The 13,768-nt window shown below is 48.9% G+C and overlaps 2 protein-coding genes across 4 annotated transcripts; one reads left to right on the top strand and one right to left on the bottom strand.

Moving 5' to 3' along the window:
- Positions 1–3,014: 3,014 nt before the first annotated feature.
- Positions 3,015–5,136, bottom strand: LOC119964774 (putative nuclease HARBI1). 2 transcript variants are annotated; one of them, XM_038794739.1, is made up of 2 exons: positions 5,118–5,136; positions 3,015–4,467 (listed from the first exon to the last, which is right to left on the bottom strand). In XM_038794739.1, exon 2 carries the CDS (start codon positions 4,292–4,294, stop codon positions 3,155–3,157), a length of 1,140 nt encoding a protein of 379 aa, XP_038650667.1. In that variant the 5' UTR covers positions 4,295–4,467; positions 5,118–5,136; the 3' UTR covers positions 3,015–3,154. The 2 variants fall into 2 exon arrangements, with proteins under 2 accessions (XP_038650667.1, XP_038650666.1); XM_038794738.1 differs by having other exon boundaries at positions 4,974–5,131.
- Positions 4,981–9,358, top strand: s1pr1 (sphingosine-1-phosphate receptor 1). Of its 2 annotated transcripts, none has more exons than XM_038794740.1 (2): positions 4,981–5,847; positions 7,027–9,358. In XM_038794740.1, exon 2 carries the CDS (start codon positions 7,179–7,181, stop codon positions 8,307–8,309), a length of 1,131 nt encoding a protein of 376 aa, XP_038650668.1. In that variant the 5' UTR covers positions 4,981–5,847; positions 7,027–7,178; the 3' UTR covers positions 8,310–9,358. The 2 variants fall into 2 exon arrangements, with proteins under 2 accessions (XP_038650668.1, XP_038650669.1); XM_038794741.1 differs by lacking the exon at positions 4,981–5,847 and adding an exon at positions 5,901–6,486.
- Positions 9,359–13,768: the final 4,410 nt, after the last annotated feature.

The following is a 13,768-nucleotide window of genomic DNA, read 5'->3' as shown; positions in this document are numbered from 1 at the left end:
AAGCCTGCTGGTGAACTTCCAACAATGTCTTCTCCAAAATCTCCAAAGTTTCCATTCTAATGGAGTGAAGAAAAACTGGAAAGAGCTGAAGACAGCCTTCATCTCCAGCTGTGAAGAATTCATTGGTTACAAGACCAGGAAACCCCAAGACTGGTTTGACAAGAATAACCACACCACCCAAGACCTCATCAACAAGAAAAGGAAATCTCTCCACGTCTGGCAAAACAACATAACCTGCAAGGAAAAGAGGGGAGCTCATCAATTTGCCATGGCAGAGGTACAAAGAGGAATTAGGGAAATCAAGAACAAATGCTGGGTTGAGAAAGCTAAAGAGATGCAACTCCTCACTGACAAGCATGGCACCTGTGGCTTCTTCACCAAGGCAATACATGGACCCAATACTCTAGGCCTCAAACAGGTGCAGAGTCAGGACAGAACGCTCTTGAGAGACAGAGAAAACATCAGCCTTCAATGGAGAGAAGACTTCAAAGAACTCTTAAACCATGATACAACCATAAATGAGAACTTGTTTGAGGAAATCCAACTCCCCATCAAAGATGATGTTGGACATGGGCAGCATGGTGATGCAGTGTTTAGCACTGCTGCCTCATGGCGCCGAGGTCCCAGGTTCGATCCTGGCTCTGAGTCACTGTCCGTGTGGAGTTTGCACATTCTCCCTCTGTCTGTGTGGATCTCACCCCCACAACACAAAGATGTGCAGTCCTCACTGACGGAAGTAAGACAGAAAACTTTGAGGTCAAGACTGGAGGCAAGCGGGGATTTGTCATCACCCCCACCCTTCACTTCGTCAAGGGCAGTCTTCCCAGTGGAGTGGACATTGGGCGGGATCTACTGCACAACCTGCCGCATGTTTTTCAGTGGATGAGGTGGCCTGCCAGCACGGTTTTCTGGTCCTGCCATTGTCAACAGGAATGGTCACACTAAATTGCCCCTTAACTGGAAAAAATGAATTGGGTACTTTAAATTTTTTTTTTATTTTAAAAGATGATCTTGGATCCCCACCAGGTACGGACAAAGTTAAAGTCGCCATTAAATACATGACAAATGGAAAAGCTGCAGGAGTGGATGCACCCCAGCAGAGATTTTGAAACTTGGACGAGGAGATCACTCGTCACCTTCAGCAGCTTTGGCTGAAAATCTGGGATAGAGCAGAAATTCTTGCCGACCTCAGGGATGTTGACATCGCCATCATCTTCAAGAAAGAGACAAAGCAGACTGTGGGAACTACCTAGGAGTCTCCCTACACTCCATCGCGAGGAAGATCATTGCCCGAATCCTTGTGAGCCAGCTTCACCCAATCTCTGAAGAAATCCTTCCAGAAAGCCAGTGCGGCTTCCGACCAAACCGTGGAACAGAAGGTAATTTTCACTGCTCGGTAACTTAAAGAGAAATGCCAGGAACAACACCAACCGCTCTACAAGCCTTCATCGAACCTGACCAAGGCTTTTGACTCAGTCAATCGGGAAGCACTATGAAAGGCCCTGCCCAAAGTTGGCTGTCCATGGAAATACATCAACATTGTCCAACTCCTCCACGGCAAGATGTCAGCGACAGTCCTCATCGACGGAAGACAGAAACCTTTGCGGTCAAGACTGGAGCCAAGCAGGCATGTGTCATCACCACCATCCTTCACTTCGTCAAGGGCAGCCTTCCCAGTGGAGTGGACATTGGGCGGGATTTACTGCGCAACCTGCCGCATATTTTTCGATGGGTGGAGGCAGCCTGCCAGCAAGATTTTCTGGGCCGCCTTTGTCAACAGGATTTCCTGTTGACTGTCCCCTTGTCTTCGGGAAACCCGTGCGGCTTTGGTGGGACCAGGATATCCTGCCAGCAAGAACAGCCAGTAAATCCTGCCCATTGTCTGCAGGTTGAACGGGAAACATTTCAACCTCAACTGTTGACATCCATGAGGAAAACTACACTGATATCGCTTGTGGAGCTTCAGTATCCAGATGACATCACCATCTCCACTCTCTCGGGAAAGAATCTCCAAGCCTTGCTTGACACCTTCACGGAAGCATGCCAAAGAATCGATCTCAACCTCAAAAAGACTCAAGTCTTTACTAACCCGTCCTAGGGCAAAAGTCTGACCTCTTCTTCCATCAGGATCAACGGAGAAACCGTATCAAATGTGGAACATATCCCCTACCTGGGGAGCCACTTCTCATCGAATATGGCGATCCACCATCGTATCCAATCCGTAAGTGCCTCCTTTGAACCTCTAAGGATGAGAGCTTTTGACAACTGAGGACATCCGTGCTGACACCATGATCCTTCATCCTCCCGACTCTTCTATACGGCTCAGAAACTTGGACTACATACAGAACGCCATCTCAAGACCCTGGAGAGGTACCATCAAAGCTGTCGGAGACGGATTCTCTGCATCAGCTGGGAGGACAGGTGTAGCTACATCAGTGTCCTTGTAGGAGCCAAGAGCCCCAGTATAGAAGCCATGATCATTTGAAACCAATTCCGCTGGGCAGCCATGTGCTTAGGATATCAGAGTCTGGATTTCAAAGCAAATTCTCTTTGCCCAACTCAAGGAAGGCTTCCGAGCAAGGAGGAGAAAAAAAGCACTTCAAAGACATCCTGGCTTATCTCAAGAAATGGAACATAGACGTCAATGCCTGGGAGACCCTTGCTCAGAAGAGACCTATTTGGATAACCTCCTGATTGAAGAGCCACAATTCTTAGAAACGATCAAGAGGAGGCCTGGGGAAAGAGCCTGAGAAAGGAATACCAGCGATCTAGAGTACAAGGGCCAACCCCACCTCCCAGAAACACCAGCCAAGTGTGCAGTCAAAGATGGGGCTCTAGAATCAGGTTCATCAGCCACAGAACTCATGACCAGTAACACGGACTTTCTCAGGTAGACAATCATACTCGTTAGTGGGTGATCACCGAAGAAGAAAATTGGAGACCTTGGAAAGGCAGCACACTAAAGGTCATGGGTCAGAGAGGAAGCCCATCAAATCACAATAAAAACACTTTTATGGTAGTGTCATTGTTTTATTGTTCAGAAGTGACAAAAGTAACAAAACAAATATCTCAAAAACTGTTGTATGTTAGAAATGCAAAAGTGAAGCAAGAACCAAGTCCGATTATAAATCTGTCCAAAGAACAGCACCTGTCCTCAACTGCTGAAGAACTGGGCAATGATTTCCTCCTGTATCTGCCTCGCCCTCTGTAATGGCTGATCCAGTGCCGGTGGCTGTTGTGGGTCATGATCCTCCTCATCTTCTATGGGTTTAAACTCATCATCCAAATCTAGGGAAAGACCACTGTCCATGGCAATATTGTGTAGCATGCAGCATACCGTTACAATCTTGCTGACTTTTTCCGGGGCATATCGTAAGGCTCCCCCTGACCGATCCAAACAACGGAAGCGTTTCTTTAGTAGTCGCAATGTCTCTTTTATGACTACCCTGGTTTGTGCGTGTGCGACATTGTATCTGTTTTCTGCTACAGTACAAGGGTTACGCAGTGGTGTCATCAGCCACGGTTGAAGCACGTAGCCTAGATCTCCAAGGAGCCATCCAGTGAACTTTCTTTCCCCTTCAAAGATTAAAGGAATCTCAGATTGCTTCAGAATGTAAAAGTCATGCATGCCACCCGGGAAGCACGCATTAACATTCGTTATTTTCTGGTGGTGGTCACATGTAATTTGGACATTGAGGGAATAATAACCATTGGCATTTAGGTAGGCCATAGGATTGTTATTAGGTGCACAAATGGCTACTTGCATACAATCAATGATACCCTGCACCTTAGGGAATCCAGCAATGGCAAAAAAATACTGTTGTCGCTGCTGTTCTTCATCACTCCTGAAGCTTAGGTAGGTGGGTGCATGTCGAACTAGTGCATCAGTGACCTCCTTAATGGAACGGTACACAGCAAACTGGCTGATCCCAGTGATGTTTGCTGTGGGTGCCTGGAAAGTCCCTGTGGCATAGAAGTTAAGGGCAGCAGTGACCTTCACCGCCACTGGGAGCGCAGTGCGAATTATTGATTCTCCATGTAGATCACCTTGGACCAGGCGGCAAACCTCAGTCACAGCCTCCCTGCTGAGTCGCAGCCTCTTGAGGCACTGCTCTTCTGTCAAGCCTAAGTAACTGACTCTGTTCCTAAACACCCTTTGCCTGGGGTAATTTGTTCGGCGTGTGGTTATCCGTCTATGCCCTCTGCGTTCCTGGGCTGCCTGCCTCTGCTGCAGTTGCTGCTCTTCTTCCTCCTCCTCTGCAAGAAGAAACCCAGCAATGGCTGCTGCACCCATGCTGTAGGCCTGCCAAGTTCTGTTCACAATTCACTCCAGTGACAGCTCCACTGATCCTTGAGAGTATTCCTTTCCTGAGCCTGCTTGGCGCCAGCTCTGACCTTGGGTCAAATATTCTGCTCTCCAGGTGTCTCCAATGGTAGGCAAGTGTGCGCCAGTTTCCCATGATTGGCCTTTAAAACAAGCACCAAACGGCTTTAAATAGCTCTTCCCCCCTAACGTTAGTTATTCTTTTTATGGAGAAGCAGGGAATGTGCGGAGAAGCGCCAGGGAAGCTGAGACGGCCAGCTGGCACTTCCTGCCGTCATTCCAGCACTTTAACCACCGTCTTACATGGTGACTGCCGAAATCTCACTCCCCTCCCCCTCTCACACCCATCCCCCTCCCCTCACACCCATCCCCCTCTCCTCACACCCCGCCCCGCCTCACACCCCTCCCCCTCTCACACCCCGCCCCGCCCCCTCTCACACCCCTCCCCTCCCCCTCTCACACCCATCCCCCTCCTTCTCACTCCCCTCCCCCCTCCTCACACCCCTCCCCCCCCCTCCTCACACCCCTCCCCCCCCTCCTCACACCCCTCCCACTTGGCCTCAGATTCCGGCAGCCACTTCCTGCACGACAGCGGGTTGCCCAGACCACGGTGAGGGGGCAAAGCGGCAGGCTTCTCACACGAAGTTACCTTCAAAAACAAGCTGGGTAGTGAGTGAGGGTCACTCTCGCCACTGAGTCTCTCTCTCCTCCCCCCTCCCCTCCCCCCGCGAATTCCACCCAACACTTCCGACCTCAAATCGCCTGGTCCGGATTGCAAGCACCAGCTAATTACATGGTGTGATCGGGAGACTGATGCCCCGCCTTCCATTGGCGCCCCTGACTGTGGAGTTCAGTGGTGCAAACAGAAGAGTTTGTTTTTCTGGGGGGTTTTTTGCTGCTCTCCCGTGTATAATTAATTGCCAATACGAGTTGGGGCAGTCCTTGAGGTTTTAGATATGGACTCGTTGACCCTGCAAATATATGTGCGAGGCTACATGCAAACCCGCGATTAAACCTATGCAGTTTGGTCTGTAAAGGAATGGCAACCAATTTGCATAAAGTTCTTTGAAGAACGTAAATAAAAACGACTGGCAGCAAAACGGCCCCTGTATCTAAGATGACATAACTCCTGAAAAGTGCTTGGAAAATGGGGCATGAGTGTCCGTTGCGTTTAGAAAGTGGTTGACATGCCTGGGGATACCCTATGTTTTAAATCCTGTATTTTACTTCACTTTATATTCATTCGCTTCATTGAAAGAGCGGAATGAATTGGACGTGTTTCAAGTATGTACTGGGAATAACTGTTCTCGGTGACTTCCAGTACAAAACACTGCCGCTGCCAAGAGAATCCACCTCTCACAGGGCAATGCAAACTATTGAAGCAAATAGGAAAGAGGGGGCCGCCTCTGTTAACTGGCGATGAAAAAGCCCGTCCGATTCTTCAGTGTGTTTCAGTGACAACTCAGAGCTTAGACTGGCATGATGTGTAAAACAACATAACAGTATCCACCAGCCTGTACTGGGTAAGGTCTCCAAATACATTTCAGTTAACAGTCTTATTCAACCTGACGGCAACGAGGAAAATCAATGCCTTTAATGGATAAATATTGCATATATATTATTTAAAATTGCAGCTTTTTGCTACTTTGAACGTTTTGCAGATGTCACTTATGAACTTTCATTCCTGAATTACATAATGTCCCGAGTTTGACCTGTTGTCAGGTTCAAGGTGCTTATTTATGGGGTATTTAAATGCAACCCCTGAAATTCAGGACAGCAATTTGACAGACTTTGTAACAACAAAACTGGAATCGGAATTTGCAGACACTTTTTGTGTGAAGTATGTGGTGGGGCGGTTCTAACTGTTCAGTGCTGACTTCTGCTGTCTGGCTGCTCCTGTCCTTGGATCTTTTGCGTCAACCTTTTTCCTGTTTTGCACAGTTATCAGCTGCGTGCATCTTCTATTTATCGCCGCCCAGTCTCACAACTTAGTTGGTTTTGATGTTACTGGGTCGGCGACAGACATCAGTCTGGGACAGAAGCGAAATTGTACAGGGTATTGTACAGAGCCCAATGCTTCTCATTGTTTCCAATCGAGGAGACGATCCTGTTCTCACGGTCTCGCTCCTCTAAGCTACTTGTTGCGTTTTCAACAAATAAAGGTAACCTTCCACTAGCAAAACGTTTAAAGCTGGTAAAAAAAAGTTGCAATGTGTTGTTTTATTCTCGACTTTAATGCATCGTCTCGGTTTAATTTCCACTGAATAAGTTTGAAACGCGCTTAAGCAAAATTGGTGCATTTTAATGATAGATTGTATTTTAAGATTTCGGTGGCCGTTTTGTAAATAACACATTTGATTTTGCCGAGAAACATTTACTTCCAAAACAGCCCTCCACCTCCAGGGGTAGTTGATTTGAACGTTAAATTATTCCCCTTGTTTACTGAAACGTATACATTTATATAGCGTCCTTCACGATCACAGCTAATTAAGTTTTTTTTCCCAACTGCGGTGAGTTATGGTGCAGGGCATTAAAATAAAACGAAAAATAAATCATTTATTTCCAAAAGAAGAAAATGCATCACTTTATTCGCATATAAATCTGAAATGTGCAATTAAAATTGGAGAGTTGTTGCAATGCCTTGTGACGGTGGGGAGATTTGATGGGTGTGTGTCTGATGAAGCTCTGGGTTGTCTTTGCAGGGTGACCATGCCTGGCTGTCTCCCGGCGGCTCCTCGCTGACTCCACTCCGGGATCGCTGCGCCCTCTGCCGGGCGCCTCCTGCAAACAAACAAGCGGCGGGGGAAAGAAAAAAAGATACGAAAAAAGGCGCGGGAAAAGTGAGTGTAGCGAGATGGAGGCGGGCGGGCAGTCGCACGTGCCCTACACCAGTTACACCGACAAGGACATCATCAAGCAGCATTACAACTACACGGGCAAGCTGAGGGCCGGCCCGGGGAGCAGCCTGACAGTCACCTCCATCTTCCTCATTGTGGTCTGCTGCTGTATCATCCTGGAGAACCTCATGGTGCTGCTCGCCATCTGGCAGACCAAGAAGTTCCACCGCGCCATGTACTACTTCATCGGGAACCTGGCGCTGTCTGACCTGCTGGCCGGTGCCGCCTACACCGTCAACATCCTGCTGTCGGGCTCCAACACCTACAAGCTGACGCCGGCGCAGTGGTTCGTGCGGGAGGGCAGCATGTTCGTGGCGCTCGCCGCCTCGGTTCTCAGCCTGCTGGCCATCGCCATCGAGCGCTACCTCACCATGCTGAAGATGAAGCCCCACAGCTCGGGCGGCAGCTCCCGCGTCTTCCTGCTCATCAGCGGCTGCTGGCTGCTCTCGGTGCTGCTGGGCGGCCTGCCCATCATGGGCTGGAACTGCCTGCAGGGCTTCCCGCACTGCTCCACCGTGCTGCCCCTCTACCACAAGCACTACATCCTCTTCTGCACCACCGTCTTCAGCTTCATCCTGCTGGCCATCGTGCTGCTCTACGCCCGCATCTACGCGCTGGTCAGGTCCCGCAGCCGCCGTTTCACCTTCCGCAAGTACTCGATGCGCTCCAGCCGGAGCTGCGAGAAGTCGCTGGCGCTGCTCAAGACGGTGATGATCGTGCTGAGCGCCTTCATCGCCTGCTGGTCACCGCTCTTCATCCTGCTGCTGCTCGACGTGGCGTGCGAGGTGCGCGGCTGCCCCGTCCTCTACAAGGCCCAGTGGTTCCTGGCCTTGGCCGTGCTCAACTCAGCCATGAACCCCATCATCTACACGCTGACCAGCCGGGAGATGAGGCGGGCCTTCTTCCGCCTGCTCTGCTGCGCGTGCCAGCGGGGCCCCGTCCGCAGGCTCCGGCAGCACAAACCACCACTCATGGCCACCATGGAGTTCAGCCGCAGCAAGTCGGACAACTCGTCCCATCAGCACAAGGACGAGTGCGGCACCCCCGAGACCCTGATGTCCTCAGGAAACATTAACTCATCCGCGTGAGGCGAGGCTGCACTGCACTGTCTGGGGGTGGGGGAGACACGGAGTGTGAGAGAGCCATTCAGCATCGGAGTAGCCGGACACTTGGCCACCACCCCGCGTCCTGCCACATACAAGCTGGCGTGGGAATCCAATCCTCGCCTTTTATTCACATAAATAGACGCACCCGGAGACATTGGGACCAGGCACTGGGGTTTGTAAATCTCGTCTCAGCTCTCCCAACATTTCCAAATGTAGCCGGACTAAACCTTTATTTGAAAATCCTCTCTTTTAAAACATTTTAAGTGCAAGGACAGACTTCTCCCAGACATTTGAAAGGAGATAAATGCAATTCTAAAAAGAGAGAGGAAAAAAGAAAAGACCTACAGAGACCTGATCCACTTCAGGGTTTTATTTGGGTTTCAAGGCTGTGTCAACCATTGGAAATCCTGGTGTCAAAGCAGCTCATGATGCAGTTTTCTGGGCGGGGGGCTGAGATTCCCGGGATATTGATGGGGTGCAGAGCATCTCATTAAAGGACTGGCAAGTTCCTAACCGTTTGGCCAATTCGTGAAATTGGTGAAGTTACTTTCCTCAAAGTCCGAGTATTTTATAGATGCCTTATCACGCACTAGATTCTAGTGTATGTGCAGTATTAAAGCAAACTTTAAAGTGCATTATGTAAGATAAAAAGAATATAGTATCAAATTGTTGACGATTAAAAATGTTACTAACTAGTCTCCACTGTATCATTTTGAATGTATCAAGTTGTTATTCCACTCTTCAACCATATGTTGTTAATCTCCTCAATTATTAATTTATTAACATTCATGGAAGTTAATTACCAGTTGACCAGATTTGTTGCATAGCATTATTATGAAAGGTTACACTTTAGGCACATGATTGAACAATATGATTTGTCTAAATTATTCAACGTTTGTAATTAGACGTTGACAGAAACGTTAAAAGGCATGTTCTGTTCCAATCTGTAAACCATAATTTTCAAAAATAATGTGAAAATGTCATGTGGAATTACACAAGCTGTATATAAATACATATTCCTTTTAATTCAACAATTGTTTCAAGATCTCGTTTATTATGAGGCATCTTTTATACCATTGCATCTGCTATTCAATTGTACACTCCAAAAGATTTATTTATTAAAATTGGGGCATGAGGTTACACAAATAGAATGAGGTTACACAAATATAAACATTATTTGTTTAGTTTAGTGGGAAGCAGGAATATTCATTTTCAAGGCCTTCTGATACCTGTACTTCATAGAATCCCCACAGTGCAGAAGAAGGCCATTCGGCCCATCGAGTCTGAACTGACCATTCGAACACCATTTTGCACAGACCCAATCCCTGTAACCCCACCTAACCTTTGGACACTTATGAGCAATTTAGCATGGCCAATCCACTTCACCTGCACATTTTTGGACTGTGGGAGGAACCTGGAGGAAATCCACGCAGACACGGAGAGAATGTGCAAACTCCACACAGATACCCAAAGTCAAAATCAAACCCGGCTCCCTGGCGCTGTGAAGCAGCAGTGCTAACCATCGTGGCACCCCATGAGCCTGATAAACATGTCACTTCTGATAATCCATTCAGTTGTTCCAGCTAAAGCAAATTAACCCCCAAAAATGCAAATATTATAGAAATTTGGTGTTTTATTGTTCTAAAATTCTGATCCTTGTGTTAAAATCTCTCCGTTACCTCATCCCATTCTATTTGTGTAACCTCAAATCCTGCAACCCTGGTATGTTAGCTATTGTTACAAAGGGATTATTAAGAGTACTAAAATTATCCATAGGCGTTAGTGAGTTCACACAGAGTACTCCGCACAGTTTTAATCTCCTTACCCGAGGAAAGACAACCTTTCCTAAAAGGGAGTGGAATTAAATTTCATTGGTCTAATGGGCTGAGAGGATTACCCAATGAGGGAAGATTGCAACACTAGATATTTATTTCTGGAGTTTAGAGAGATAATCTCATTGAAACATATAAAATTGTAAAGGAGTTTGCAGGGTAGATGCTGAAAATGTTTCCCTATGTTATGGAATTTAGGACATGGGGTCACACTCTTAAAATAAAGGGTTGGCCAAGGGGAAGTTTCTTCATTCAAAGAAAGTTGTGAATGTTCAATCATTGAATATATTGTTACAGGTCAATAGATTTTTGGATATTAAGGGATAAGTGAAAAGGTGGAGCTGAGATAGAAGATCAGCCATGATCTTGTTGAATGGTAGAATAGGTGCGAGGGCCAAATGGCCCACTCTAACTGTTATTTCTTATGTTTCTTTTTCAATCCTCCAGTATCTCTTCATTTCTTAAACTCTAGCTTCATAGAATGTTACAGCACGTAAGGGCGACTGTCCAGCATTGTCTGTGTTGGCTCTGGTAGAAGTATCCAATTAATCCCACTCCCTACTTTTGTGCACGCTGCACTCATTTTACCTAATTGGCAGCTGTACCTTCAGCTGCCTAGGCCCTAAAAGCTTTGAAATTCCTTACTTGAATCTCTCCTTGAAGACACTCTTTAATAACTGTACATTTGACCAAGCTTTTAGATACTCATCCTGACGCCTCCTCCTTTGGCTCAATGTTGATATTTATCTAATTACACTCCTATAAAACACCTTGGGACATTTTATAGGAATGCAATATAAATGTTAGAAACTTGTAACATATGAACTAATCAGGTAGTTTTTGGTAGTGACGAGATCAAGGGAAGGAGATTATACAGCCCAGATAAAGGTGGCTACACGTTGACGATGGTTAAGACACTACAATTCGAACAATCACTGGTCATGGTCCAATGGAGATTGATGTGCAGCACAACATTGGAGAAGATAACAATGTCAATCGTAAAGTAGATAAGTTATACCATACATTTTCATCAATGTGAAGTGTTTTGGCTCTAAAACAATAGAGAAGAGGTAATGTTCTGAGTGCATGTTGCTGGTAAGCAGCACTTGCATCCGTGTTCAGTGAGCAGCAGCTGCCCATCAAGTTATCCCTTGAAAATTAATTTCTACATCAGTGGAAAAGTTAACTTTGCAACAATGGAAATATGTTTTCTGTTCATTGATTTAAATGAGTGCAAAATGTTTCCTGCTAGCCACACTTAATGTATCATATAACGTGTTTAAGACCATCAAAATTGATTCCTGTCAAGTAGTGCAAGATCATCTGGGAGGGATAACCTCATATGTGTTTGACTTTACATCAGCTGTAGCTTATAACAGCAAGTATACCTTGGGGAATTTTTGGAATGCAATTTTACATCTTTGTAGGTTACAACACTCACTTCTGACGTCAAAAAGTGTAGCAAGGACTTCCGGTTGCGGTGATGCGGAGCTAAGCCGCATGTACGGCAGCTCCCGCTATCAAAGGACTTTCGGGCCCGTTTTAGGGCCCCAAACGGCGCTGTTTCGCCGATTCCCGGTGGGGGAAGGTGCTTGGAGGAACATCCCCCAGAATTTATGGTGCGTACCCGGAGTGGGGCAAAGAAAAAGGCTGCGGCAGCTCCCCAGAAAAAGCGGGGGAAGGAGGACAAAATGGCAGCCGGAGGAGCACCCGAGGATTGGAGGCAGTGGGCGCAGGAGCAGCAAGCTTCTCTTCTGCGCTGTTTTGCGGAACTGAAGGCTGAGTTGCTGGACTCCCTGCAGGTGACTACCAGCAAGCTGTTTGAGACCCAGACAGCCCAGGGGGCAGCCATTCAGGAGTTGCAGCAGCAGGCCGCTGATCGGGAGGAGGAGGCCGTGCTCCTCGTGGGGAAGGTGGAGATGCACGAGGCACCTCACAAAAAATGGCAAGACCGCTTGGAGGAGCTGGACTTTCGCACGAGGCGGAAGAATTTGAGGATCCTGGGCCTTGCGGAGGGGCTGGAGGGGTCGGATCTACCGTCCTATGTGGCCACTATGCTGAATTCGTTGGTGGGGGCGGGGTCCTTCCATCTGCCCCTGGAGCTTGAGGGAGCACACAGAGTGCTGGCCAGGAGGCCCAAGGCGAATGAACCCCCGCGGGCGGTGCTGGTGCGGTTCCATCGGTTCAGTGACCGGGAGTGTGTGCTGCGCTGGGCCAAGAAGGAGAGGAGCAGCAAGTGGGAGAACTCGGTAGTGCGAATCTACCAGGACTGGAGTGCGGAGGTGGCTACGCGGTGGGCCGGGTTTAACCGGACGAAGGCGGTGCTGCATAACAAGCAGGTTAAATTTGGAATGCTGCAGCCTGCGCGTCTGTGGGTAACATATAAGGACCGGCATTACTACTTTGAGACCCCGGAGGAGGGGTGGGCCTTTGTGCAGGAGGAGAAGCTGGACTCGAACTAGGGTTTGGGGGCTGCGGGGTCTTGTGTACTACGGTTGTTGCTGTTTTTGCTGTTGCTATTTTTGTAATTTTGATACGTTTTTTCTATGCTGGTTCTTGCTGTGTTTCCGGGTGGGTCTGTTGGGTATGGTTTTGTGTTATGTGGGGGAAGTTGGGGGTTTGTTTTTTTTTTCTGTACAGGGCTGGGGGATGGGGTGGAGCTGGAATTTGGGAGCTGCATCAGAAGGGTGGGGTGGGGCAGTATGAAAGCGTGGGCTTTCCTCTGGTTTCCCGCGTTGCGGGGCAGGAGGGGTGGAGCTGGCGGTGGAGGCGTGGCCTCTACTGGTTTTTTTCCCACGCTGGAGCGGTGCCAAGGAGGAGTGGCAGGAGGGGGGATGACCCCATGTCGGGAGGGGTCGGGTTTTGGCAGGAGTTGCCGGGGTCAGCAGAAGTCAGCTGGCTAACGGAAGTACCATGGAGGGTGCGTCGCGGCTAGGAAGGGTCCTAGCCTGGGTGGGGGGGGGGGATACCGGGTTGCTGCTGGAATGGCCAGGAAGGAGCTGGTGTGGGCCGGGGGGGGGGGGGGGGGGGGGTAGAGGAGAGGCGCTATCGTCATGGGGAACGGGCCGGGCGGGGTGTGCTTGCCTGGGGCGAGCAGTCGATGAGCTATGGCTAGTCGGCGGGGGAGGGGGGGCGGGGTGCCCTCTGATCCGGCTGATCACCTGGACCGTGAGGGGGCTGAATGGGCCGGTTAAGCGGGCAAGGGTATTTTCTCATTTGAAGGGGCTGAAAGCGGACGTGGCTCTGCTCCAGGAGACCCACCTGAAGGTGGCGGACCAGGTTCGTCTGAGGAAGGGGTGGGTGGGGCAGGTTTTCCATTCAGGATTAGATGCGAAGAACCGGGGGGTGGCGTTCGAGGCGTCTGAGGTGGTGGCGGACAAGGAGGGCAGGTTTGTTATGGTGACGGGTAGGCTGCAGGAAGAGAAGGTGGTGCTGGTAAACGTGTATGCCCCGAATTGGGATGACGCTGGCTTTATGAGGCGTATGTTGGGCCGTATTCCGGACCTGGAGGCAGGGGGCCTGATCATGGGGGGAGACTATAACACGGCGCTGGACCCCCCACTAGACCGGTCCAGTTCAAGGACGGGTAGGAGGCCGGCGGCGGCCAAG

Source organism: Scyliorhinus canicula, chromosome 4, assembly GCF_902713615.1.
Source record: "Scyliorhinus canicula chromosome 4, sScyCan1.1, whole genome shotgun sequence".
Classification (NCBI taxonomy): Eukaryota; Metazoa; Chordata; class Chondrichthyes; order Carcharhiniformes; family Scyliorhinidae; genus Scyliorhinus; species Scyliorhinus canicula.
The sequence above is the reverse complement of the archived record's forward strand: the minus strand, read 5'-3'. Positions and strand labels throughout refer to the sequence as shown.